This window comes from Astatotilapia calliptera, chromosome 20 (assembly GCF_900246225.1).
Source record: "Astatotilapia calliptera chromosome 20, fAstCal1.2, whole genome shotgun sequence".
Taxonomy (NCBI): Eukaryota; Metazoa; Chordata; class Actinopteri; order Cichliformes; family Cichlidae; genus Astatotilapia; species Astatotilapia calliptera.
The window spans coordinates 7,022,868-7,049,386 of NC_039321.1; the positions used below are offsets into that span (position 1 = coordinate 7,022,868).

The 26,519-nt window shown below is 39.0% G+C and overlaps 2 protein-coding genes across 2 annotated transcripts in view; one reads left to right on the plus strand and one right to left on the minus strand.

The window, feature by feature from the left end:
* Window positions 1–308: 308 nt before the first annotated feature.
* Window positions 309–10,459, minus strand: ddx19a (DEAD-box helicase 19a). The gene is made up of 11 exons (XM_026153570.1): window positions 10,267–10,459; window positions 10,061–10,124; window positions 9,768–9,954; window positions 9,590–9,682; window positions 5,441–5,543; window positions 5,215–5,329; window positions 4,944–5,121; window positions 2,839–3,076; window positions 1,837–1,999; window positions 643–834; window positions 309–553 (listed from the first exon to the last, which is right to left on the minus strand). Exons 1-11 carry the CDS (start codon window positions 10,321–10,323, stop codon window positions 492–494), a joined length of 1,452 nt encoding a protein of 483 aa, XP_026009355.1. The 5' UTR covers window positions 10,324–10,459; the 3' UTR covers window positions 309–491.
* A 112-nt stretch (window positions 10,460–10,571) lies between these two features.
* The window catches only part of vwa5b1 (von Willebrand factor A domain containing 5B1), a 39,750-nt gene continuing 23,802 nt past the window's right edge, over window positions 10,572–26,519 (plus strand). Inside the window, exons 1-11 of the mRNA XM_026153569.1 lie at window positions 10,572–10,897; window positions 12,582–12,882; window positions 15,402–15,558; window positions 15,750–15,911; window positions 16,924–17,143; window positions 17,292–17,446; window positions 18,249–18,380; window positions 21,008–21,132; window positions 23,632–23,808; window positions 24,785–24,895; window positions 26,127–26,329. Coding sequence (XP_026009354.1) covers window positions 15,420–15,558; window positions 15,750–15,911; window positions 16,924–17,143; window positions 17,292–17,446; window positions 18,249–18,380; window positions 21,008–21,132; window positions 23,632–23,808; window positions 24,785–24,895; window positions 26,127–26,329 — 1,424 coding nt within the window. The 5' untranslated portion in view covers window positions 10,572–10,897; window positions 12,582–12,882; window positions 15,402–15,419. The remainder of the gene's footprint in view (window positions 10,898–12,581; window positions 12,883–15,401; window positions 15,559–15,749; window positions 15,912–16,923; window positions 17,144–17,291; window positions 17,447–18,248; window positions 18,381–21,007; window positions 21,133–23,631; window positions 23,809–24,784; window positions 24,896–26,126; window positions 26,330–26,519) is intronic.

Consider the following 26,519-nt stretch of genomic DNA (forward strand, 5'->3'; position numbering starts at 1 on the left):
AGGGGGAAAAAGCTATCAGGTCTCTCCCTCTGTCTCTCTTTTTATTAACTTATTTTTTAAACTTTAAGTCATCTTCTCAGCAGGCTTTAACAAGATTTTTTTTTTTTAAATCCACAAAAAAAAAAAAAAAAAAAACCTCAGCAACATCCTCACATGAAATTATGACTCCCGCTACAGTAAGACAGGCATTTTAAACTTTTAAAATGCTTTAAGCCACTCAAGGATAATTGATCAAACTCAAGTCATGCAAACATCTATACTAACTACATTAATATTTCACTGCACAAATAAATGAAAGAACACTGCAATCCAACACTCCTGTATGCTTTAAGGTGACGTCAGTGAACAAAGGCAAACAAAATCAAAGTGCAAACTTTGTTTGGCACAGTTAACACACGCATGCATCTGTAAACAATAAAAGTGCAAACAATAAATCCTTGGGGGAAGGGGGGTCATTAACATTTTAGGCAACATGTCTGGTTGTTGCAACTTCAGCTTATCAGGTTCTCCATTTCCTCCAGATTGGAGGTGTCAAGTTTGATGATTTTCCTGTCTGTAGGTGAAAGGAAAAAAAGAGGATGCGTCATTAGGATCTGGATTCTCTCAATTGTATCAAGCTCGAGTAAAAAAAATGGAACATACCGAAATGCATCTCAATCTGTTTTATAATGTCCATGCTGTGCTCGCTGTCCACCATATTAACAGCAAATCCACGTCGGCCAAAACGGCCGGTACGGCCAATGCGGTGAAGGTATGTATCATTGTCAGCATTCCCGTCCAGATCAACTGGGAGTTCGAAGTTCACCACCAAAGACACCTGTTCCACATCAATACCTGCAATCCATGTAAGCAAAATAGTAAGTGCTGGATAGGGCTGTTCGATATAACGATATATATTGGATGACGATATAAAAAAGCCTATTGTTTCATTTTACGCTATTGTTTGTTTTGTGGTGTCGCAAAATAAACTGTTTACGGCAATATTTTTTCATCATTTTGATGGTCATTGTAGTGACTATATTAATTTCTTAAAGTTCTCTCTTTCGCTTATATTTTATATAACCACACTACGAACGGACAAGCGCCTGTTTTTATGCACTGTCGTTAGCAACAACGATGGTAAAACCTTCGCTTGTCCGCTTGTTTATTTTCCACATAAACCTTTCACAATAAAGCTCAAGATCCTGTTGAGACTTAAAAAAAAAAAAAAAACCCTGAATCATGTGAAAGAGTATGCAGAGTATTTATGGATGAGAAGCAAAAAAGAGCCGTCAGGTGCTAAAAAATAAACCTTAGACTCAAACATTAGAACAGGCTTTTCTCCGCAGCACGCTATGTAATAAATACTCAAAGAAAACAGCGGCCGGTGCAACTTATGTCTAAAAATGCATCCTTTAATAAATCTGTTTTTTTTAAAACACTCGACTCCAGGTACACGACGCCCAGCTGGAAACACTTTCCGCAAGTCAAGCTGCCCGAGATTCACAGAAAATGTTAAATCTTTGTGATTTATATCGTTATCGGGACGATAGATGTCTTATATCGGGATATGAGATTTTGGTCATATCGCACAGCCCTAGTGCTGATGGACATGGACTTCAGGGATCAACAGTGGTTAAAGTGATCTACACTGGCTCACTGATAAAAAAAAAAAAAAAAAAAAAAGGTTTTAGACAATTTCCCCACTGATGGATTAAATAATAAACATTTTAATAAACCGAATCTGCCTCACTTTAAAATAGACGTGTCCACCTCTAGCTCTACATTAATGGGTGCACACTTACCACCATTGGTATCAATCATTGGCAATCAACTCTCACTTAATAGCCTTCTTACCTCTTGAGCACACATTCGTGGTCACAAGCACTTTCTCTTTGCCGCTCCTGAAGCGTTCAATGACAGCAGCTCGCTGCTCCACTGTCATTTCACCACTTAGCAATGCCACCTGATGGCCCTCTTTGGTCAGACTTTCTGTCAGCCAGGCAGCCATCTTTCGGGTCTAAAGAAAGAGGGTAAGAAAAGAAGTTATAACCACTCATACTTACAATTTAGCCACTAAGGGTTTGGGGTTTTTTGGGTGGGTGGGGTGGTGGTGTGTGTGTGTGTGTGTGTGTGTGTGTGTGTGTGTGTGTGTGGGGGGGGTGTTGATGAACAGTGCTGACCAAAAGTGTTGTGCTTGTGTCACATTTCTCCCCTCAATTTTAATAGCACTCTAGTTTTCACACAGTCATACTTACTTTCTACATCTCATTCACTGACATATACCAACATTTGCACCACTCAACAGGTCATTTTTAATACGGACAAGCAGGGAGAGGCACAGGTGGGTCCTCTACATCCCATTTTTCTACACCCTGCCTGGTGCCAGGTTTGGCTGGCCCTGGGGATAGGTTGACTGAATCCCGGGATCACTGTTGGCTTTTTTGCTTTTTACCCCTTAGCTTTAATAGCTCATCGCTCCTTCAGCCAGGTGAGTTAAAACTGATCATTTATTAAGTGAAAAGGTCACACGAGTCTGCTTTTTCTAAGCTCCAGCTTCCTACCTAGAGCTACAAGCAACCACAGCCTGAAAAAAAGGATATTTCCTCTGTCAACAAAAACACCGTGTCTTGCAGCCAAATAAACTCGGGGCTCATCATGCACTATTACTCTACTACTAGTACTGGTGTCTTCAGCTACACTTTATCCGTAGATTAAAATTTAGGATACTAACTTACTGACATAAAACCCTTCTTTTTGTGAGCTCTCTCCTTCTCACGAGTTACAGTGCTTTCAGTGCCAAATTAAAACCATTAAATCATAGTTTTTGTTAAGCAGCTTTGAAAACACCTGACTTACCTTGCAAAAGATCATGGCCTGTGCAATGGTAAGGGCCCCGTATAGATTGCAGAGTGCCGTGAACTTGTCCTCCTTCTCTTTGCAGTTCACATAGAACTGTTTGATTGTATCCAGAGTCTCCTCCTCACGCTTTAGCCGGATTATATTAGGTTCAGAAACAATTTGCTCTGCAAACCTCCACACAGAGTCCTCAAATGTTGCAGAGAAAAAGAGCATCTGACAGTTCATCGGCAGCTGTCTGCATAAGTGTGGAGACAAAGTGTGACAAAAAACACTTGTTTAAACAAACAACAAAGAATGTTAAGTCATTAGACCTCTCTTTTCAGTTTATTGTTGTGTGTACATTGGTATATTGAGACGGAGGAATGTTAATGTGGCTTTTGATATAACTGATTAACAAGTGTTCCCTGTAGTACATTTTTACATTAAAAGAAACATAAGGTTCCTGAGATAAACCAGACTGATCTTAGTGGAAAGCAGAGCAGCACGTTGAAGCTGGTACTGCAGGGTTCAAAACTGTGCAAACTATTAAATGTAATACAGAGATGGCATGTGTGAATAAAATATATTAATCAACAAAGAAAAGGCTGATGATGCCAGCAGTAAAAAATAAATTAATAAAAATGACAAAGTTGTAGTTCATGGTGGAGCTGCAGCCTCTCCTCTCGCACTCACAAAAACACATGCAGCAAATCTGAGGCCAGTGACAAAGGGGATTTCCAGAGTCGAACAGAAGGGTTCACTGTGACTACAATTAGAATCAAAAGAGGACTGTGGTGGAAAATTTTACATTTGTGCTTCCATAACATAACACGATTAAAAGAAATTATTTTTTGTATGCTGGTCTTTAAGAGTTCCTTCCTGTGAGAACAAAGTCTTCATGTTGCTTGGCTCACATCTAAAAATGTTAGCTTGCCCTTTTTGCTGTGAATCATACTTTATATATGTATGCATGCATGTATATATTATTATCAATCTCCACTTTGATGGGCCACCTGCTCAACAAGTTTAAATATGAAGCGATCTTTTCACTGACACTCAAGCAAAAAATGCTGTTTAAGAAAAAGTTAAAACGACAGGATTGTATGCAGATATAAATATAGCGGATATCATGTTAACTTGGCTGCCAGCTTACATCGTCTCTGCTCGCTCTTTAATGAGTTTTAAATGATGTGAAGTCCTCTCCATGACCCCTTTTAAACTCATCCCTGCATGCTTCAGGTTATCACACAGACACAGAGGGAAAACTGCTGTCAGCTCTTGCAAAGCATTTTGTGACATCAGATTTAAAGACTGCGTTTTTATTCTAATTTGTTCTTTATTAGCTTTGTCGCCGCAAGAAGGAAATCAAAGGTGTATGGGAGGAGGTGAAAAGACTCCTCTACTCACACAGGTGGTTCAATAAACAATACTTATTTACAGATGTTCTCATTGCGATTTTAGGAACAAGCACTGATGCTGTAGACTAGAACAATATTTCTTCTCGTCCACCTTCACTATTATCTTGGTAATAATGCTGGCTCTTTGCAGACTGCCATGTGTGTTTAAGAGGAGAAGCTTCAAATACAACAGGATCATCTTCATTCCCGCTGTGTTATGAAACTTTGTTGAGAAAAGCACAAGTTGCCTAAGCCGAATCCTTTTTCCCACATCTCTCTCCCACAAGTAAAATCCACGTGCATGTATATTTAAGTACAAATGTGAGTGGAACGCCTGCACTGTGGCATCAACCAGTGCTGTCTTCTTACTGTGTTTTCAACACCAACAACAGGTTCTGTAGTTCAGAGGTATATCTTTTATTTTTAAAACTGGCAACTGAATAAATTTTTAGTGAAGATTCGTGCCACTTTGGTGGAAATAAAGTTACTGGCCACAATAAGCCAGAAGCAGGCTAATCTACCTACCTGATGTGCTTTTGTTGGTTAAGCTGAACCTACTATGACTGATAAAATGAACTATGACATTATAGATTATGGCACCAAATACTAAGCAATTAAAAACCTGCTTCAGGTGAACTGTACTGCATGCCATATTTACCAGCCAGTGTTTGTTATTGTAAAACTCTGGAAATAAAAATATGAACATAAAGACCGAAAGGAGTGCACCTGTGGATTCGAATGCTCTGGTCCCGGTGGCCCTGGGTGGCGATCATCACATCAGCCTCATCCAGCACAAACATAGTGATCTTTTTGGGGTCAATGAGCTTGTACTTGGTGCACCAGTCGTGGACTGTGCCCGGTGTACCAATGACAATCTGCTGTTGCAACTTGGCTCCTCGCTCCACTGAACACAATGCAGAGAGTCACGCAGTGAACACAGACTGGTGACTAGAAATCTTTTCTTCAGAAGAGAGTACAAACACTATCACATTCTTACTTCTATTTCCCCGAATGGCATATGCCAGCTTCACATCTGGACAAAATTTCCCCATTTGCTCAATGACTTGACCAGTCTGCAATGCGAGCTCGTACGTCGGTGCGATGCAAAGGCACTAAAAGAAATTTTTTTTGACCTAGTGAATACATTTCAGGGTCTGATAAAAGGATACCAGCTGTCTCAAGAGATTGAAAATGCTGTGATACTCTGAGGATGTTCTGCTTACCTGAGTCCACTTATTGTCAGGGTTTACATGGCTGAGCATGGCCAGAGAAAATGCAGCAGTTTTACCTGTGCCAGACTGCGACTGTGCAATCAGATTCTGAGGTCTGAAAGCAGAAAAAAGTAGACATGAAGAAATGAATAAATCACAGAAAAACCCGATGTGCTGAAGATTTGAAAGGGTTTTTAAAATTTTGACTGCTTAGATTTTTTTTTTTTTAATCATTACAACAGGACAAAAGTCCATTTAAAAAAAAAAAAAAGAAAGAAAAAAAAAAATCACAAACTAAAGTTTTATTAAGTAAAAACCAAAAAAACCAAAACATACCCCATGTCCTCAAGCCTCACCTGCTGAAGCCAGGGTTCCAACACACAAAAAAATGTGCATAAACATGTTTATTTATTCCCACCATTGTTTCAATTATTTGTTGTCAGCAGATTAGACTTGTGACCCTTTCATCGCGTAACAGCTGACAACAAGCTGACTAAACAACAACAAGCTGTTATAGGCTTACAAAATAATGCCTGCTAATGTTGGGCTTGAGTGTCCTATAATTTACCATTTCCTTCTGATAAACAGTTGTATTACATTTCCACATCTTATGGGAGATTATTCGCAAAGTGTCCCAGTCCAACAGCGCTGAATTCGTCAAAATCGGCTAACAGCATTTATCAGAGGCAAAAAAGCAGTGCTGTCACAATACTAGAATTCAAAGTCAATACCAATACCCAGGAAATTATTCGATACCATTATTTAACGCCACACACAAGATTTTAACCCAATTTTTTTTGAGCCCATCCTGCAACACCATCCTAACATCAGAACCAACAACCACCTTTATATATAAATAAAGTAAAAACAATATAAAAGACTAATAAGGGCAGAAAAGTATGTCACATACCATTATGGTAGCAGGTATAAATTTTGGGCCATTGTACACTATATGCAAAAAAGAAAATTAATGGTTGTTCTTTTATAGATAATTGTGAAGCTTTTATGCAGCCATGACACTAAACAAGTATTTTATTCTTTTTTCTCGACTCGGTCATTTAATTTTCCATGATTTGCTGGTTTGGAAGTCTTAAAAATAGAAGCAAACTTGGGGGGTGAATTGTCAAGCTGTGCCCTTAATGACTTTTTGCATCTGTATGAGCTTCTCAAAGGCACAGATCATCGTTTTGGAACCTCAGCTTCTCTTACATGTTGAGTTCCAGATGTTTCAATCAGGGCTTAGGTTTAGTCTCCCAAAGGCAGCAGAAGTAGATCCAGCCTGTTATTTACTCCATCTGCTCTTGTTTTTAAGAAACATTTTAAACAGTTGTCTTCCATTAATTGTGGCAACAGTTATGTACTTTGTTTTTTTCATGGCCAACTGTATGTATGCATTTTGCTAGACTGTCTGTACAGCATTTGTTAATTTAAGGTTCCTATATGCAAGGATCTGTTAAAGAGTAATTAAATATTAAAATATTAATAAAATAGTGTAACTTTTTGGCACAAGGCACCATTATAAATGAACACAAGTGTGACATCCACACACATCTTTAAGATGAAAAAAGGCAAATGGTTAACATTTTTCTGAAATAACTTAAAATTGCTGTTAAATAAATCTCTTAGAATATTTATCAAGTTAATTGTTTTGGCACAAATTCAAAATTAGTGAATATGAACTCACAGCTGTGCCAGCACAATGGGCAGCTAGCCAACTAGCATTACCCAGCATGTCTTTTGGTGGTGTAATTTTCTAAGTGAGCAATTATCAGTATTAAAAATAGGTAATGTTTTTTTTTTTTTTTTTAAATCACTATGCCCCATTTTTCCCCTGATGAAGTGTGTTATTTTTAAGTTATTAATTGCTGTAATGTAGTAATTTATTTATTTCATATGATTAGAAAAGTGAGAGAAAAATACATTTAACACAGGACCCCACAGGAACCGTTTCTCAGCCCTAAAAGTGGTCAATAATGCAAAATACACAATAATGTAAACCACTTGAAAAACCACAGTGCACGTTTTTTCTGGCCACTGGAAATTATGACTGTACGCCCTTAACACCATTTGTTGAGATGACAGTAGAGCTGGGCGATAGAACGATAACGATATGTATCGCGATATAACTTTTACTCGATAGAGAAATTAAGCTATCGCGATAGACCTCGCCGCTCTTGTCCTCTAAAAAAAAAAAAAAAAAAAAAAAAGGTCAGCCAATCCAAATTAAGCAGCGCAGAGCCGAACCAATCACAGCCGCAGCGTCACGTCGCGTGACTTGTTACGTACAGCACAAGTGCCAAGCCTTTGGGAAACAGCCAGCGGGTAATGGAGCCAGCGCGTAATGGAGGAAATGAGTGTGCCGACTAGAAAAATCAACCGAGCGTGACCGAAGAGAAAACAGATGATGGTTCCAATGCCGGAGAGATTGTCGAACGGAAGAGCCATAGAAGTTCCGTAGTGTGAAGGTATTTCGGCTATTTCAAGTCTGACAAAAACAGAGTAGCGTGCACTGTAAATGTGCCGAAAGCAAGTCACACTGTGCGCCACGTTATTGTTTCGGTGCAATGAATTTCTACAATACTGTTACTGTTAATTCTACTCTCTGCAGTGTTTAAATGCTTACATATACACACAGTTACTGTCCGTCCACACATACGACTCTGTTCTGCTTCTATGCCCCAGCTTTGTTTACTTTTTCCCACCGAGGCTTCTAGACTTCTGATTGGCCAACATTTCTGCACGGTTAGGAATCTAGCGCCACCTGCTGCTTTGGCATGTTCATAGCAGCGTTTTCCTTCATTTCTGCCTTTATGTGTGGACGGGATTATTTTTTAAAACGAAAACGGAAAATCTCCGTTTTCAAAAATACCCGTGTACGTGTGGACGTAGCCTCAGTCTCTGACTGGAAGCGCTAATTCGTCATTCGGCTTTTGTCAGACTAAAGTAACTGTTAAAACTGTTTGAAAAGCTAAGCTATACAACAAGGAGAGATTGAGAATTTCCTTTTAGTTCTCAGTTTATTTGATATTGACAAAGGTTAGTCAGTTTTGTCTGTTCTTCTGTAAAACAAACTAAGATTTATTTTTAGAATTAATATTTTGTTTCTAAGTGGAATTGACAATTTAGTCTGTTTCGTTTGTTCTATTTTGAAACTTAAACGCTTTAGCGGCTGCCTTTTGTGTAGTTTGCAATATTTGCCTTTATTTATCTGAAAAAGTCTCATGTTCCTTAAGTACATCTACCCTGTTGAACTTATTATGGGAAATAAATATTTAAATAAAAACAAGCTGCTGATTATTTCACATTTTACTTGTGAGCAACGGCACATTTAAATCTTACAAATATAGTTATTTGGCTTATATCGTGATAGATATCGTTATCGCCTGAAATGAAAAAAACATATCGTGATATGAAAAAATCTCATATCGCCCAGCTCTAGATGACAGCAAAGAGATGTCCATTAAAGTGCCATTATTATCAACCTGATAATTTACTGAGAAAAAAAAACTACTATAAATTATAAAAGAGCACGCTACTGTAACATTTACGAATTTAAAACAGGCAGATACTTGGGATTCTCCCCTCAAACAACTTAACTGTTTTCAGTCAATAAATCAAACAGATTTCTCCCTTCGCTACTAAAACAGATGACTAAAAATCTGACTTATTATAGTGTTGCATTTTCTAACTAGTAGTCATTTTCCTTTTCCATTCATTTTCTTCCACTTATCAGGGTCATGGCAGGGCTGGAGCCTATTCAAGCTACCACTGGGCGAGAGGCAGGGTACACCCTGGACAGGTTACCAATATGAGGCAGGGTTAAAACAGCATTAGTCCCATTTTCATTTTGTTTTCAACTGAATTTGCCATTTCAGTTTAGTTTTTATTGTTTTGATGTTCGGATACTTGTCAAAGGCAAGATCTAAGAGGTTCAGAATAGCAAATACAATAAAACAACACTTTGAGAAGGCAGCTTACTCATTATCACTCACGGCCTCATATAATTAACAAGAATCTCCACCAGAGCCTCACCAAGCTCAACAAACTGGACAAAACAAACAAACACTAAAATTAAATGGAATTCCCTTGTATCTTTGAACTTCATGTAAATCAACAAATACAAATTTGAAACGTAGTTTTTTTTTTTATAAACAGACTTACGGCTGTGCCAACATCATAGGCAAAGCGTTTTCCTGGATCCTTGATGGTCTGTTAAAGCCCATATTGTACACCCCCTTCAGCAACTCAGGCTTCCTATTAAAAATACAAAATAAGGTAATTTTATAAAAGTAACACACAAAGCAAACGAGCATGATGGAAGTTTTCCTTGCAGACTCACAGTCTCAGCTCCTCAAAGGTCTTCACCGAGTACAGTGGAGAGTTGGGGTCCGCCTGCAGGACCTCCACCTGGTTTCTGTTCCTCACCAGTGAGCGGCGGATTAGTTTGTTCAGCAGAGACTGCTCGGCCAGGTTGACTCGCTCCTCTCTCCATCCTCCATTTCCGGCCTTCACGGGCATGATATTCCCTACACAGGTGGCAATACCAGCAACCACCATGACAGCACAATCATAAGTTAGCAGTTAATTTAGTTAGATGTGATTTTAAGGAGGAAAAACGAATAGTTAAGTTACCGTTTATGTCTCCTATCACGTTGCGTGGACCACGAACTCCACTGACTTTTTTGGAAAAGTCAAGCTGGTGAAAAAAACAAAATATGTTTGAAATTTTTTTGGCGCAAATAACGCAGCAGTGACAGCGAAGTCAGCGTTAAGCTAGCTAGTTAGCACGCGTTTTGACCCAACAGTTTGGAAGTTGTTGGGTAACCTTTAAAAGTTACCTGTGAGGATGTAGCCTCCTGAACATCCACTGCAGCTGCCCAAGAGTTTTGGGACATTTTCAGGCAGTTTTTGTGTAGTTTTTTTTCCGAGACGAGCAACCTTTTTTCTTTTTGTGCAAAAGTTTGATGTCAGCATGAGCGATGTGCGTGAGCGCGCCGCTGTCCCGACCTGAACCAACCGCAACCTGCTGCTGGACCACGCGTGTCGCATTCACAAGCGTTGGAAATATTGACTATATTAAAACTTCAGCCCACAGACGCAACTAATCAAAGCAAAAACAAGCTGAGTAGTGGTGCTTTTGCAGCTTTTCGTTTTGAAGCCAATTCTTTGACGTTTCTTTAGGTAAAATGTGTGAGAGAGCTTTTAATCAAGTCCCATCCACAGATAGTTTATAATGTGATAAATATTTCTAGTAACTGCGCCATTTTCATCTTTCTTTTTGTGTGATACAAGAAAGTAATTTTTTCCACAAGTTTGGAGAAACATTTCGTTTGTTTGTTTTGAACTTTTAACGCTTAAATACAAGCCACGATACGTTTACGCACTTTCTGAGTGATACGTGAATGCACCACAATGAACTTACTGACACACCCTTCATAGAAGATGCAACCAATTACTGCGCATCGACAGGTATTTTAAATTTTATCACTTAAACTGCTAAATGCAAAAATACAGCACTTTATAACGTAAACGTGTGTTTACATACGTAATGTTTTAGTGCTAGTTTACTAAATGCGACTATTTTAATGTAAAGTAACATTCATTATTTTCAAGCTAAGGTTCGTGTTAAAGTTTACAAATAGATGGCAACGCACTACATATTTAAATTTAATTTAAATATTTTCTAAAGATCCATATTTTCTAAAGATCCTTGTTAAATTAATGTTAATTTAATCCGTATAGGCTATTAAGGGCACTTCAAGACACTTAAATTTACATGTTTATATTAAAGGGTTTTTTTCACACCGAAACGACCGTAAAGCAAGTCTGCAGTTACCAATTATATGCACTTTGGTTTACAAATTACTTATGTTTTTGATAAATTGATTTTTCATGAGCCCTACTACAGACTGGCAACCTGTACAGGGTGTACCCCATCACTTGTCCTATGGCAGCTGGGATAGGCTCCCAGGGACTTCCATTCAGCCCCAGTGGATGAATGGAATCAGAAACATCAGGGTGGATACATGTAATTAATGTTGGACAAGAAATGACACCAACCTCTCCCACAGGGGAACTGTAGAAAAGGGGAGAGGCCAAAGTGGTACCCCAAATTTATAGGGTTGCACCAAAGAGGAAGAAGAAAAGGATGAGGAGGGGCTCTAACTGATAATGAAGATAATTACAGGTTTGGAGGTCCTAAAAGTCAAGTATACCAGGAACAGTTTGGGGTTTAGAACACATTTTGTGTAATTATAACAATATGTAATTTATGACCCAGTTACATGTGTGAGATGGACGATTCCTCTAATTCATGAGTCAGTCATTTAAATAATTTTTCAGTGCAAAACTAGAGATGGTTTTATCAGCTTCTCAAGTGTGAGGATTTGCCTATTTTTTTGGTATCTTGTGTCTTTAGAAAGTGGCCAAAATAAGCAACCAACATTTGGGATTTTCTGACATCTTATAGATCAAACGATTAACTGAAGGATTAATCAAGTTGAAAGATGACAGAAGCAGTTTTTATTTTTGCAAAAGAAAAGCTTTTGGATTGACGTGGGGTTTTCCTTTACCATTCATGCCATGTGGATGTGAGAAATAGAGAAAGAGAGGTCGAGAAACAGATAGAAAGGAAAGCACGAGGGAAGGGGGGAGGAGGAGGGAGCTTTATTGGCTGCAGGTTAATTCAATTTGGAGGCGGATGTTGAGTTTCAGCCAACCCACACGCACACACGCACACAGACAACGATCTACATGTTTGCAACTATAGTAAAATGATTTTATAATGACATATTAATTGTCATGGTAACCTCAAGCAGAAAACAGATGGATGTAACAGAGTGATCGCAAAACAGAGAGACAGCCAAACGCCCACACTGGGTTAAAAACATTAAGGGCTTTCCAATCGCACCACAGGAGAGATTCTAGGTGATACGAGGGAGACCTGTAACGCTGTATTTCCCACCTCTCTGCTCCTGGTGTTACAGTACATGTCAGGCACTGATCTCATGTTATTAAAGAGGATACCTAACACACTGTCATCGAGGGCTTGAATGAGTGGGTGGTGCTTTGAATGGGGATGGGAAGGGGGATGTTTGGACCCTGTGTCTCAGTCCCTCTCTCTCTTTCTGTCTGTCTCTCTCTGAAACTCCAGCGTCCACACAGTCAAGAAGAGGAGGAGGAGGAGAGAATAAATGAAACAGTTTTTGCAACCACATGTTGCTGATTGAGCCGCTGCAGCAGCTACCCTTTCTTTCTTGTGGCCGCTGCATGTGTAGTTTCCATCACCTGTGGCCACACTCCTATTTCCTCTACGCCACAGAGAGAGAACAAAAAAGGGGCATCTGAGAGAGGTGGAGGAGGAGGATATCTTTCACGACAAGTGGACTTCTGATAGAGAGAAAAAGAGAGAGCGAGAGGGAGCTTACTGCATGCCAAGTTAACGCAAATGAAAGGTAAGATAATGAGAGATCAAAAAAAAGGGGATCTGCATATCAGATATGTTTTCATGCTGCAGAGTGTCTCTCTGATGGCCCACATCTCAAACAAGCCTGTCATTTGTTTTAAATGAAGAAAAAAGGTCAGCCAGTGTGATGATGATTAAAACTGCCAGTGCTGCGTCTCAGTGTAAACAGACTGCGTTTCAACAGGTGGTTTTCCACAGCATCCGCTCTCTGATTCGACACTAATGAGTTCAGAGGACGCTTGCATTGCTGATAGAAAATGTTCAGAGTTGATGGCAAACCCCAGAGCGTGGCTGGAAGATTCATGTGACTGAGTCAATCAGGAGAGAAGCATCCTGGGACTGCCACTTTTTAACACTAATTACTATAAAGTGAGGACCCTAAAGAGACAGATGCTCACTAGGCGCACTGAAGTGAAGCTTTTTAGATTGACTTTTGAAGAATAAGAACCTATTCCATGACAGTAATGCTTTATTTCCAAGTAACTTGTGATTTTATAAATATACGTTGATGTGATTTCTCCTTGTAGTGTTTCTTAGATTGACATTTCAGTAACAGAAAATGAATCTTTTGCAGTCTTGATTTTTCACTTTCTAATCTATAGAGTGACATATATGTATGTATAAAAATATCTATCTATCTATCTATCTATCTATCTATCTATCTATCTATCTATCTATCTATCTATCTATCTATCTATCTATCTATCTATCTATCTATATGTGTGTGTGTGTGTGTGTGTGTGTTTGTGTGTTTGTGTGTGTGTGTGTGTGTATTCCTTCTCAGTCAGTGGTTTACTGAGCACATGATGGCAGTGTTGAGACAGACGAACACAAATGCATCTCTGACCTTTTCTTCGCAATAAACAACCATGTGGCACCTTAAAACCTAGTTGGACAATTTCAAATACTAATCAAATCTGTTTTGTGATTCTCACGGGCGTCCAATGTAGTCAGAGAGTGTGGATGTTGTGCCTGAAGTTTGAATTTACTTAATTTTTATACGATTTTATGGTTTGTGTGACCAAAAAGTGCAATCAGCCCCTCTATCACAAATGAATGCACACTTGGAGATGTTACTGGTCAGTCTGCAGGCAAGCAAGCAGAGCTGTCTCTATGGATATTGCTTTCGTCACAATGCTTCCCATCAAGCCTGTGCTAAGCTCTGGTCATGCAGCAGATGCAGACCCTTCACAGCACATAACCAAGATTTCTGGTGGAGGAGACACCATTAACGATGAAGCACAGCCCAAAAGAAACACAATTTTATTGAATACTTACCTAAATAATTAGCAGTGCTGTTTTCCTTTGCGAGTATATTTAAAGCACGTGAAATTTCTTTTTTCATGTCTCATAGCACACAATGCAGTTCCCTGTCTTCTCGAGCTACAGCATATCACTGTTGTGTTGCAAAAAATGATGGTGCTTTAATTGTGTTCTGCTGCTGACCTTTTCCTGAAATGTCCTAAACACCTGTGCCAATTTACCTTAGGCGTTGTGTTTTTGCATCCTATCAAAAAAAAAAGAAAAAAGAGAAGCTCCGATCATGTAAAAAATGTGCTGTGCTGAACTGACATCTAGGTAGCCCCTTTCAGATCTAGTTTTTAGTAAGAATCTGTGATATGTTTTAGTGTTACTGCTGGGAAAGCAAGCAATAAAATATAAGATTAGAACAAAGATAAGAATAGAGAGAACACCAAAGCGTTCAAATTTGAGAGATAATACAGAAATATATGTTCTAGCTTCATATTGGTCAAATCTTGGCAGCTACAACCAAATTGAGCTATAGATGTAAGAACTTTTTGAATTATTTAACAAGGCTGCACATGCTAACTAGCGGTATATGCATTTGCTAGTGGCAGCTAGCAGCTAATTGACTTAATTGACTTGTTACTGTTGTAGCAAACAGATGCCAAGTTCCTCAATTCGGTAGCCATTATTGAGCTCACTAGTTTGAGAGAGGCTAGCTACATGTCAATGTGGGAAATTCCATCATGACATTAATAATTCTATTTTTTTTTTTTAAATTTCAACCTTAATACCAATAGTTCAGATTTTAAGTTTCAAATTTTTCTGTTATATTCACATACCACTGGAATATCATTAGCAGTAATGAAATAGTTAATATAGTTAAGTGGATACATGTCTATGTACATATACATATACATACAGAGAGGCAGTGGGTAAGGGTCCAGCAATTTCAGTACAAGTGCAAGGTATTTAGATTTTCAGCAGCTCAGTAGCCAGATGGCTTGCTGGTATAAACTGTCCATCATCATCAGTACAGGAGTATCAAGCAGATCTTGATGCTCCTGTATGAGTCAGTCACATCCATACCTTGCTAGGATTTTCTAGCTTCAAATGACCAAAGGGGAGATTTGAAAATGCTAAGCTTCAATGTCCATCTATTTTATTACTACATTGCACATAGATATATGTACATACTTACATACCTAATTCTCCCCATTTGCAAATGTTTTATGACTGATGAACGTTTTCTTTTCCCACCAGCATCCTAAAACCACCACAATGCCTGGACTCATTAACAAGGAGAACCGGGGCGCTCTGCCACTCAGTGTGTCTGACATCAGTTCCTGTGTCAGGGGTTACACTTTGGCTCTGACAGCTTCTATGACCTATGAAAATATTGAGGATCATGCAATTGAAGGTGAGCGAGACTCATTTGTCATTTCAGTAATTTGATGGCTCACCACTTTCGGCCAATTTAGATTAACCGCATGCTCTTTTAGGCACTTGTAAAATTCATTATTATCGACTGAATAGGAAATGCTTGGTTGGTGTGTCTGGATAAAGCTCTTTCTTATTTTTGTTTTGTGTCTCTCTCTTACTGTCTTTTAGGGATCTTCATTTATCCACTGGAGGAAAATTCTATTGTTGTAGGCTTCGAGGCTATGATATCTAGTCAGATTATAACACTTCAGATCAAAGACAAGGCAAAAATCGACGACTGTTATCTGGATTGCTGCGGCACTTCTAATGGAGCTCTCCAGAGTGGCAGCGGTAAGACCAAGCAGCTCTAATCAATACTGTTATATTAGCAAAAGATCAAATGAGATGAGTGAAAGTTAAAGGTGTTCAAGTTGAGGAAACCACTGAGAAGCATTACTCCAGTCTGCAACTCCCTGCCAGCTTTGTGGAGTGGTTTAGGCTCGTTTATATCTTTGAATTGGTTTCACAGCTGCAGTTATAGGGTGTGTTTTGTTATCTTTCAGAAACCCCACATTTCCTCTTTGGTAATCCCTACCAGATGATGCCAGAGCAGCTAAAAGCCAGATATTTCCCTCGGGAGCTGGTGGAGACCAAAGCAGAGTAGTTATTGGATTCAAGTCATTAGACCTCCAAAAAACAAAATAAGATCAAAATATATCAGTCATGTCACCACAAGGGGTAGTACTTAACCTGTCAGGCCCTGTGAAATATGCATGGTACAATATTTGCTTTTGCTCTGGGGGGAGCTTCCTGCAGTCAACAAATGGGCTTCAGGTGCATTAGCATGTATGAGGGGACGCAAAATTTACCATGTAACAGTGGATGTAGCATCCAGCTTTGTACTAAGCATGGGAAGTCAGTTTATGCTCCACCCGGCTGCTTCAAGCTTGATCATTCTTTGCTTAGATAACAGAAAAGATTTCTGCTCTCCCTTTTTTCTCCATTGATAATCAAGTGAAGCAAACTGCGTCATTACTTGAAAAAACAAAACAAAACAGAGATACTGAAAGTGACTGACATTCAATTTTGAAGTAACCCTAAAGATTTTTCAATGCCCAGCATTAGGATTGTGCTTAAAGTCCTGTGCTTAGGAAAGGTGTACATTGGAGTCAAGAGACGTAAGTGAGATTTTATACATCAATCAATCAGTAGGACTAATTGTTTTAGAAAGAAAAAAGGGATAATTCAAGAAAGTAATTTGTTGTAAGAAAACGGTTGAACAGTTTTGTTTAATATTTTATACATGCAGGATCGTAGTTACTGTGGTTATAGTTTAAAAATCTGCTGTTTCCCCTTCTAACAGGACACATAGTGATGGATGAGGATTTTGAGAGGACCGTGTTAGTAGTTAACCTTGGGATCATCCCTCCCATGGAGACGGTCCACATTTTGGTCAGTACCTCCTCTGAGCTTTCCACTCTGCCAAGTGGGGGCATCAGAGTCTCATCTCCACCTGTGTGTACGCCCCGGGTGCAGAGGTCCATCAACGAGGAACAGGGACTGTCCCCAAACTTCTCCAGAACGTAAGAAAGTTGAAGAACAGCAGAAATCACTGTCTGGTTGGCTTAAGATGGTATATTTCTAAATGGCATCTGGCACTTTAGGCTCTTTAAACTCCAGTTCTCATACTTCTATATGGTTTTAACATATCTATAATTTTCCCACTTTTAGGCGGGACAGACAGACCTCTGCTTCAAGTCCTCATGACCAAACTCCCAACACACCTCAGCTTTGGTTGGCTTTATTGCTGGAGGAGGAGGCCATCAACTCCATGGACTATGAGTTTAATTTCCAGCTTGAGATACGAGCTCCCTATCTCCTCGCAGGTCCGTCAAATTTCTCTCATGAGAATTTCTTGAAAGTGCATCTGTCTGCAGTAAGAAGCAGCACATTAAGATGATTACTGCAGTGAAGTGTGAAAAACACGTGTTTGCAGAGATTTGATCCTGCTATATATTTTCACCGACTCTTCTAAAAGAGGGGGACTTGGCCTAGCATAGACTATACAGAATGCTACACAGCTAGCATGGATTTTTGTTCTAGTACCAGCAATTCTGAAGCTCTTGAATGAGCCTACAAATATTAAAATATCAAGTGGGCACTAATGCTTGACTAAGCTTGTGTCTCACCATAAAGTTCTGAGATATCTAGTTATGACTAACTAGATATCGCTGGTTTTGCTGGTTTCATTGTGTTTTTTTGTTTTCTTTTTTTATTATCCTGGGCTAAACTTAAGTCTCATGAATGAAGCTTCATATTTAATCCACAGATTTGAAATTAGTACATTCTCTTATTATGTACGGTAAGTATTAAAAGAGAACAAATTGACCATTATTATAGGCAGGCAACCAAATTAAGCTCTGGACAGTTCTGGCGGATCTGCTAATCTCAGCCAACATTAGCTGATGGCTCAGCAGGTACCGCTGTGCACATCCATTTGGCAAGTTACATAGCCCTCTATTTAAGCTGCTGTAGTCTGCCTACAGTTGCAGCACATCTGCAGGCCTGCTTTCATGCTCTACCTGACTTAATATGTTTTGCTACTGAAGATGTTCTGTTCTTTAGTGGCTTCAGTTTAGAGGACTAACAACTTGTTATTTGATCTGCTGTGGATGATGCTCTGCGCAGGTGTGGAGAGCCCTTCTCACGCCATCCGAGCTGATGCAGATCCTCTGGCCCGCTCTGCTACCAGCATTGTAATCACTCTGGCAGACAAGTACACTTATGACTACCCGGTCGTAATCCTCATCTACCCAAGCGGTAAGTCTTCAACTTAAAAACAGCCCCACAATTTTGTTCTTCCACCCTCAAGTAAAACAAAACCAAAAAAAAGTTACTTCAGCTCTGTGAGACTTTTACTGCAGCCCATAATAAGATCAGTGAAAAGGTGATTCACTGCCTCACGTTGTGTTTGTGAGTGCCTCTTCAGGAAAAAGGTCTTCTGTTATTAATGTATGACATGCCAGTAGAGCCAGACTCTGCCGTGTGGGTGGGTATTGTCAGTTTTCTGGTTCTTGTATTTCCCTCACCGTTGTCTTAACCTGCAGTGTGTGTGTGTGGGCCGTTTGTCTCCCAGAGGGAGGAACGAGCCCCGCTCAAACTGATCCAATAGGCCTCTTATGAAGGCTTTGTTCACAAACAGACCTGCGGCCAGAGTCGGGCAATTTAATTCATCTCATACGAGTGCTGCAGTTTCAATCACAACATGGACGCTCAGCCAGACCAGAGAGATGGAGGAAATTGAGGTGCAACAGGAAAAGAGGAACAGTTGGGTTTCATCATCAGCTTGGTTGATTAATTGCCTAATTGTGTCAACTTATTGCTGAGTTTCTGAAAGGTTCAACCTTTAAATTTAAGGATTTTAATACTTCATGTATTGGAAATTAATATCTGATTTATGACCAGAGAAAAATGCATATTAACAAAAATCATAAGAAATGAAAAAGTATTTCCAAATGTTATTTTCTATCAATAAACTGAGCTTATCAGCAGCATAAAATGGATGGATGAAAGGATGGGTCTCTCAACCAAGAAAATATCTAATTAATTGAACTTCCTCATGAATTTTAATGTCAGAAGTTTTCTTTAATAACACAAAAGCGCTTTTCTCTCATTGTCTGCAGAAAGCTAGAAAAACATTTTGGGCATTTTAGATATGCTTTAGATAAGCTTTTTCAAGACCTGCAAAGTCTATGCAGAGAAGAAAAATAACAGTTGAAATCCCCAAGATTTGCACAGATGCCTGAGCATCGTTTCTTTTTTTTTTTATCTGTCACCTCTCAATCCTAACAGTAACACAATGTGTCTGGTTCAGAGGGAGAGGAACCAAACACATATAGGTGCAAGTTTAAAGAACACAATATAAATAAATATTACCAACCAACCCATCTGAGAATTGGTTAGAATTTCAGCACTTTAAAGGAATAATTTAACCGTGGAAAGACCTCCTACGTATATGAACATATATTAGGAGATTTACAGGTTTTGAAAGAATATACAATGTCTGACCCAGCTATGTGATCATTTCCAGAGGAAGTGTTTATTTAAAGAGTTACAGTTCATCGCTGAAACTGCTCTAGTGAAGGATACTGAAGATCTTTGTGCTTGACCTTGTGCTTGATCTTTGTGGAGCGCATTACCATTGATCACATTTTGCTGCAGAGACAATGAGTCTGCAGGGTTTTGTGCATGCTTCTCAGTATCATATTGTGGTCTTCCATTTTTCCCGCCTACCTAGCAGCTTCATATTCAGCATCCTTTGTTTCATATACTGTATTCACTATCCCTCCTCTGCACATGTCCAAACCATCCTCGACTACCAGGCTTTGTCTCCAAACCGTTCATCCTCAGTTGTCCCTCTGATACACTAATTTGTAATCCTGTCCATGCTGGTGACTCCCAGAGAAAATCTCATCATCTGCAACCCTGCCACCTTCAGCTTAGCCTCGTGTCTTTCTGTTAGTACAACCATCTCCAAACCAACCATCATAGCAGGACTCACTACCATCTTGCAAATCTTTCCTTTCATTCTTCCCTTTCTATCTTTCTGACTCTCGTCTCCACCTGCTCCACCCTGCCTGCAGTCTCATCTTTATCTCTTTCTTCATTGTGCACTGTCTATTGCTTTGGTTGTTCCCCTCCAGGGATTTAAACTCATCTGCCTTCACTGTCTCCACTCCCTGCAGCTTCTCTGTTACAACTATACCTATAAAAACAAGATGATGCAAATGAATTTGTTAAACTACAGACATGTCTTAAGGATATAAAAGCCTGTGTGACCTGTAATTTTCTACTCATAATTTCCCTCTTTTCATTAATAAGCCACTACTCCATGTCATGAACTTTTATTCTTTCTATCGTTTGTATTTGGACCCTGGTCTCTCTGTTAGTTGTTCATAGGAAATCATGTGATTGTTGTGTTGCTTTCTTCAATATTTTGAGACGACTGCTGTTTTGAATTGGTGGTATATAAATAAAACTTAAAGTAGCACTTATCATGTGTAGATTTGCATATAATGATTTTGATACAGGGACAATAAGGATACCTGCAGTAGTACATCTTATTGCTTATTGTGAATGATACCCTGGAGCATTACTCTGTAAGTGGTATTTTATGCTTATAACTCTAGATGGTGGTGGTTTACATTTTAAATGATGTGTTGGGCAATGTTGTTGCCATAAAATATGAAAGGATAGGGCGATAGAAAGTACGAGACACAAAAGGGAAGAATGAGGAAAAAAGTAATAAGGCCAAGACAGTGAAAATCTGTATTTTTAGATTTCCGCACTTTCCTTCCCTTCAGCTTCAGACATTGTCCATCTGCTTCATAATCTTGTCTGAGGCATTTATAGTAATGTCTTTGCCATGACCAACTGTGCCACTTTAGAGCCTCATGTGCCGCATGTGCTCATTGAGAACGGGGACATGACACAGGAGGAGTATGATGAGTATCTTCACAGCCGGAGCGATTTCATCAAGGCCACCAAGAAGGACTCCAGCAATGAGAGGAAAGTGAGTGTCCATGGCATGAGCACCACACCTGAACTGATAAGCACAATATCACACTGCTTTCATTTTGAGCATGATATCACAAATATTTCCCTGTGAAAAATATTATTTATTTGGCTATTTGTTGCAATTTAGTGTTGTATAATACAATGATATTACGCACTGCGGTTTCAAAATAGGGTTGAATTGGCTCCTGTGTGGCATAAATACTGAAACTTCCTTTTGTATTATGAAACTTTATTAAAGTTGGCAGGTAAACTATGACAGAGATTTTTTATTTAAACTGATCTAACGACAGTAAGTGCCTTAAAACCCAGACAGGTAAAGGAAAACCTCTACTGTGTTCTTTTTGTTATATTATACAGTTTGTTTAAAGAAATTTGTGTGATAATCAGCATTGCTGAAAATCACACTATAATTAAATGTATATGTTAAAACATTAAATTTAGTATCTTAAACCAAGCTTAATGCTGAAAAGCTACTACTCCAAAGCTAAGATGGTATTAAATACTACTCAGTTACGCTAGTTAGCCATAACTTTAACCTTTTTGTGAGACCAATCTGCAGGAACAGACTGTGTGCAGTGTGAATAGTGGACCCAAATGCAGACGAACGAGTCTTTATTACAGCTGATTACATGAATGCAAAAGCAAAGCAACACAAACTGTGGCAAGAAATAAGCTAAAACATAAACTGGAAAAGCTAGGAATTACTATAACAACTATGAACATGATTTTGAGCAGGAGGACGAGAGAGACTATGAGACCAAGAAACATAAACATGCCCTGAACAAAACCCTGGAAACCTGACGAGATGTGGTGGGAGGTAACACAGACGACCTGACAAATACTGAAAGAAAACAGACTAAATAGACACAGGAGGGGGTCAGAGTGGAAACACATGGGGAAACAGCTGGCACAAATAATCATAATGACACATAAGTAAAACAAAACACACTGAACATGGAGACACCTGACTCTTCAAAATAAAACAGGAAAACACTGAGACACGTAGACATGACACCACAGGCTTGACAACACAGACAAGAAATACACGAGACTAACAAAGAAGACCTAGGTGAAACATAACTAGTATAAACTCAAAGCAAACGAATAATAATCCTATAACTCTACATTATCTCAAGATATAGCATAAGAACATAAACTGAAAACACTGACATTTTGTCACTCATGATTACTTCCCTGCCCTTAAAACTTGTACACAGTTAGCCGTTCCAACAGGACAACAATCCCAAACGCATAAGAAATGGATAAAGAAGGCTGACATTAAACTTTTAGAATAGCCTTCACAAAGACCAAAGAATATGGTTCTATTAAAAAATTATGGACTATACTTAAATGCCAGGTGTTTGCTAGGAAACCAACCAATTTCAATGAATTCTACCAATTCTGCCAGAAGCTTGTTGATGTCTACCAGAAGCATCTGGTCTAGGTGGAATCTGCTAAGGGACATTTAACCATATTAGTGGCAGTATTTGTATATATTTGAACCTGTGTGTGCACTTTTGACCCTGTGTGGATTATGGAAAATCCCAAATAAATTCAAATAAGTCCATCAAACTCTTGTTTTTTAGAGTCATTAAAGATGAATATTGTACAATTATTCCTTTGCTGGAAAAAGAACAGTTCAACTCCAGCTATGTTGAGCTTTTGCCATCCAGTCAGTTAGGAAGCATCTAACTGATGCTTCATTCTAATATGTAATTAAAGCACTGCTAACTAAATGTTTAAACTAAAACAGATAATATTTTTATGTTAAATAGCAAAAATCTGGGTCCATAGTAAGTAGATAAAAAGGCTCGTCTTTTGAGTGGCTACTTCGGTCGTTGCTGTGCTTTTTTTTGGAAGTCGAATTTCCCAGAGGAACCCACCCGAGGGATTAATAAAGTTCTATCTTATCTTATCTTATCTTATCTTATCTTATCTTATCTTATCTTATCTTATCTTATCTTATCTTATCTTATCTTATCTTAAATAACTGTTAATTGGTAGTACTAAGTGTACCTACACAGTAAACATCTGGTTAAAAGAAACATGCGATTCTTCTTTTGTGAGCTTTGCTTGGAGATAAAGCACAACATAATTTAGGTAAAAGACAAAGTGTTATTTGATAATGAACAAAGAGAGACTTCTCTGGGCTTCAGCTCGTTAGCTCCACTTTCACTGCTGCGCCCCTGGTCATGCATGTGTCCATTCGCGTCTCAGCTATGATGAGGTTGTTAAGTGACCAGCAGCAAACAGGAGGAGGAGGAGAGAGCACTTAGCCATAAAAATGTGTTTCTATGGAAACACTCCAAAGGCTCTGCACAGTCTGCTTTGACTTTTCCAGCACATATACATAGAATAATTGATGTGATTCTTCTACTGACCTGATAACTTGTCACCTTTCTTGCTTCTTCAAACCTTTAATTAAAGCCTGAGCAAAATTGTCAGTCAAACCGAACCCCATTTAATTCATGCTTCTGTTTTGCTGCCTTTATAGGTAGATATAATTCACAAGAGACTCCATAAGGATATCCTCCACAACCCTGTGGTTATGTTGAACTTCTGCCCTGACCTCAAGTCCATTTGCTCTGACTTGAGGAAGGTTCACGGCGAATTCATCTTCCTCATCGACCGCAGCGGCAGCATGAGCGGGGTTAACATCAACCGTGTGAAGGTATTTTAATCTCAATGCGCCATGCGTTGCTATAAAGGTGATCTGCGAGCAAACATTAAGATGCATGCTGATTTACATATAAATTACACACCGTATCACATGCCATCAAGAGTTTTTTCATTAAAAAGTATTACAGTTGATGTCAAACACATCAATATACATTTTCCAAAGAGATTAAATGCAAAGTTAATCAATCACATGTCGTCAAATAGCTTTTTAAGCTCAAGGTCTTAGTGTTTCTGCTATCTGTGAAGATTGTATGTGCTTAATCAGCTGTAGGAAGGCATGCATTCAAGGATATTGATCGTACAAATCATTCACTATCCGCCCATCTTCCAGTTGCTAGGATTTGAAGTCTAATCGGTCTTCAATAGGCTACCTATAAAGCTAACTCAGGGTCATTCAAGGTGGATATATTTTTTACCATGTTTATTTGGCTGCTTGTGCACTGAATGTGTCCTGCGATGTGATGCTGGCAGGTGTGCATTTGTGACTCATACCCTGGGTTTTATTGAAGGTGTTACTACACAGTCTGGGCTTAAGACCAAGGTGAGCCTGACTGCGATATAATGAATATTTACCAAGAAGTACTGCAGAATAGCTTTTAATACATCTATAAAATTGGAACATTATATTTCTGTTTCTGAACCTGAAGGAATGTTTTATTGGAGATTGTGCAGTCGATGAGGTATTTGTGATATCCACCTGAACAGAGGTTGAGATAAGTGGTATTCTTCTAGAAACGGCTCCTCTCCTGTAGAAAAGGCGGTGATGGACGAAATGATTCTGTATGATGGCTCTCACTCCTCTCAGGCAAAATCTGCCGTGGAGCACTGACAGCTGTGTAGAGCACATGCTTCCATTTAACCACGCATTAAGCAGAGGAGTGTTTTATTTTTTGCTTTTAGAATTTCAGATTTCACATCAGTCTTTGTTCAGGTCAGGAACTAATGCTGCTCTCGGTCTTTTTTTGTAGGATGCCATGGTGGTTAATCTGAAGAGCCTGGTGCCTGGCTGCGTTTTCAATGTCGTAGGATTTGGATCTACATTTAAATCACTATTCACGACAAGCCAAAGCTACGAGGAGGTAATGCTGCTCTTTATAACGATAATGAGATAATCATAGCTAGTTTATCGGTCATGGGTTGTAGAACCCAGACAAAGCCTTCAGGGGCAGGAAGTAGGGTAACACTGTGCAGCTCAGAGTGGACATAAGTATGTGTGCGCTTAAACGCCACATAGCCAAATATACAGATTCTACCTTGAAGATGAATGTAACCTCTGGATCTAACTTGTTACCCAGCGTAACAAGTCAATTCAAAGCCATAAGCTATGAAGATTTTTGTGGAATATGGTAAAAAGATGTACAAGTTAATGGACAGAATCCAATTGAAAACTCCTTACAAGACTAAACAGCAACTGAAATTAGTATCAATAACAGTTTTAAAGGTTCTAACTTTCTTTAACTCTCTTTGTACTTACTTGGTGAAAAAGCTGGTAATGTTGCATTCAGTTAAAACAATCAAAATGCCTCTTGGGATCAGGTATATGTCCTTCTCACTCACTATTGTTGGGATTTAGTTGGCCAAGCTTTAAAAACCAAAACTGTTACTTCAGCCAGGCCGAAAACATGTTTGTTTCTGCATTAAAGTTAAGCATTTTAACACATAAGTCTATGGGACTCACTTTTGGATCTAGCTTCAAGCGGCCATTTGAGGAACTGCAGCTTTTAGGACACTTTTCTGCATTGCCCTTGTTTTTTAGCCCAGTGGATACATCTTGTGTTTTTTTCCCTTCCTCCAAAGGAGCTCAGTGCTGTAGCCACCCACCAGAAGGCTATCAACATATTTTGGCTTCACTTCTAGGAGCTGTCATGTCTTGACAGCTCAACAAAACATCAGACATCCCCATACACAATCCACACAAACAGTGTTTTTTTTTAACAATGAATCTCATTGTTCTTAACATTAAGCAGGAGGATATTTTTACATCAAACTCCAAATTAGTTTCTCCATGGCAAAGTCTAACAATCCCTGAATCACAGCCCTGATTAAGCCTAAGGACTTAAACTGTAGTTTACCTTTTATTTTGAAGGCTTTTATGATTCACTTTGAGCAATCTTTATGAAACAGCCAGCTCATTTTAGCTTCAGTGCTGATTAATAACTGCTCAAATCTCAGAAATAATACAACCCTGTCTTCTTATTTTAACACAAACAGTTTTTTCTGACTTGAATAAATATAGATCTTTGCATTTTGTGTGTTGTGTGAGTACAGCAGCATTATGTCTTGAATTAACATCTTATTTTCATGATCCAGGATGCCCTGGCCATTGCTTGCGAGTATGTTAGAAAGATAAGAGCTGACATGGGGGGGACGAACATCCTGGCACCGCTCACATGGATCCTGAGGCAGCCTTTGATCAGTGGACACCCCCGCCTGCTCTTCCTGCTCACAGACGGTGCTGTCAGTAACACGGGCAAAATTATCGATCTGGTCCGCAGTCATGCACGCTACATCAGGCAAGTATTAATGTTAACACACGCTGAATGTTAGACAGAATAACGAATAGCATTATTAGGGATATCTTCACTGTAAAACCTGTTCTGGTTTCCAGACATATACAAGCAACCCATTTGATGCTAAAGACACTATGCTGTTGTAATAAATCCTTGCTTCTTATGCAGATAGCAAATGTGGAGCTTGCCTATA